Source organism: Penaeus monodon, chromosome 31 (genome assembly GCF_015228065.2).
Source record: "Penaeus monodon isolate SGIC_2016 chromosome 31, NSTDA_Pmon_1, whole genome shotgun sequence".
Lineage (NCBI taxonomy): Eukaryota > Metazoa > Arthropoda > Malacostraca > Decapoda > Penaeidae > Penaeus > Penaeus monodon.
In genome coordinates, this window is record NC_051416.1 from 7,480,230 (window position 1) to 7,482,129 (window position 1,900).

The window sequence follows — 1,900 nt, forward strand, 5'->3', positions numbered from 1 at the left end:
CCTAATTACTTCTAGCTTACACCTGTTCACATTCTCTCCAACATCTTTTGGACTAATTTCCACACACTACAAGGCTGGTGGAAAAAAATGTTATGAGACTTCAAGGACACTACTACACGGCTGACAATCACCCCAGCAGGATATCCCACAAGGCCCAAACTCCCTGGCATGAACAAATTTCAACCCCATCACCAATGGGTCAAGAGCTGACACTGAACTTAATTGTGCTTTACTGAAGTTATGAATAGTATATAACTTACCTGTGACATAAACTCATAGGCAACAGTTTCATGGTTTTCAAAGTCAATCTTGTCTATTGCAAGAGCACCTTGTAAGAACAATCGCAATGGTAGCTCTGCATACTCTGCCTTGACCAAAGCTGTGATTGTCTGATGGCTGAACTGGAAGATCTTGTGCACCTTCTTGCTCCATTTATCATCCTGGGTAAAAGTAAGAATGTTGATTAATAATGCACAAAAGTGGACACTTCTTTGGAAGTTTCAAAAGGATGATATGCAATGCACTCATGAAGCACTTGTTTTCAGACTATCAACACAAAAATTTTAAAACAATAACTGCACCTCTTCTCTTTCTGCATGATACTTGAAAGCCAGCTGATAAGCCTGGAACACTAGCGGAGGGAGTGTATACAGAACTCTCTTGTTACCACCAGCACCTAAATGTTTACGAGCAGTTGTCAAAATCAGATACTGCTGATCACTGTTTGTGGACTTGAAAAGATGAAGGAATCTGTAAGTGAAACACATTGAGTTACAAATACTGCACAAGTCACCTATAATCACCTTACTGATAAAGCATTCTCTTACACTGAAGTTACAAAAATATATGTTGTTACAAAATAAACCTTTGTTTAACAACATCACTTAATGAACTTATAATTAGTAAATAAACCTTTGTTTAACATCACTTTAGAACTTATAAATATATAATCTCCTTGCCTGGCCAATAACCCTTGCTCCTCAGCCAAATCTTCAGGGTCTGGGTCGACCAAAGGTTGATCAGACTGGTCACAGATCAAGGATGCAATCATGGAAAGTACTGCATCAACCTGAAATATAATCATTTTTATAAATCTAAACTTTCATAAATGCAAGCTTTATCTTCATTTTATAAGTCTTCAATAATTAGGTTTATCAGAACTATTCACATCTGTCAAGTATATTAACATCCAATGAAATCTGGATTCTGTACCTGCTCTTGGGTTGGTATGCAAGTCTCATTATCCACAGCATTAGTCACCAGATAGGTGCTTAAGATCTTGCGACCACTGTAATCTAGGAGGTTGAGTAATGGGGTGTAGTATTGCAGCTGCAGAACTGTGAGAAGGTTGTTATAATTGTCAGCTGGCAAGCGCAGGAGACGACTCAATTCTTTCCCAAGTGCACAGCCAGAGTGGATCCTGTTTTGGAAATCAAGGTTGAGAGACATGTAATTCAACAACTCTAAAGTGAAACCATACCAGTACAAAGTTCCATACATAGGTTGTGTGTATGGAGAAAGTATATGCCAAAAAACAGAAAACAAAAGAAAAAAAGGAGACTTAAATAAGTAACCAACAATAAATCTAATAGATTATCTTATCTTAACAATACTAATCATAAGGACTAATCATGCCTTATGATAATCAAAAATACAGACCATGATTCAACACTGCAAACAAAGTTATAGAAAGGAGAGAGCATGGGAGGAGTTGGTCTATGTTTAAATATGTGCATGCAACATGACAGAAGCACAAAAGACAAAACTTTAATTTTCAAATTATAAACAAGAATTTTCCTTCATTTTTGAACATAAAATCAGTCTTTACCATTCAGCAGTCTGAAAAAGATCTGCAATCATGACAAATGTCCACATGTGCACAATGGCACAAATGTTGACA

At 36.8% G+C, this 1,900-nt stretch overlaps 1 protein-coding gene across 2 annotated transcripts in view; it reads right to left on the bottom strand.

Moving 5' to 3' along the window:
- The window catches only part of LOC119593020 (vacuolar protein sorting-associated protein 35-like), a gene marked incomplete at its 3' end in the record, with an annotated part of 23,876 nt that overhangs the window by 2,890 nt on the left and 19,086 nt on the right, over nt 1–1,900 (bottom strand). For both annotated transcript variants that reach the window (XM_037941915.1, XM_037941914.1), the window contains 4 exon segments: nt 261–440; nt 582–750; nt 960–1,069; nt 1,213–1,420. In XM_037941915.1, coding sequence (XP_037797843.1) covers nt 261–440; nt 582–750; nt 960–1,069; nt 1,213–1,420 — 667 coding nt within the window.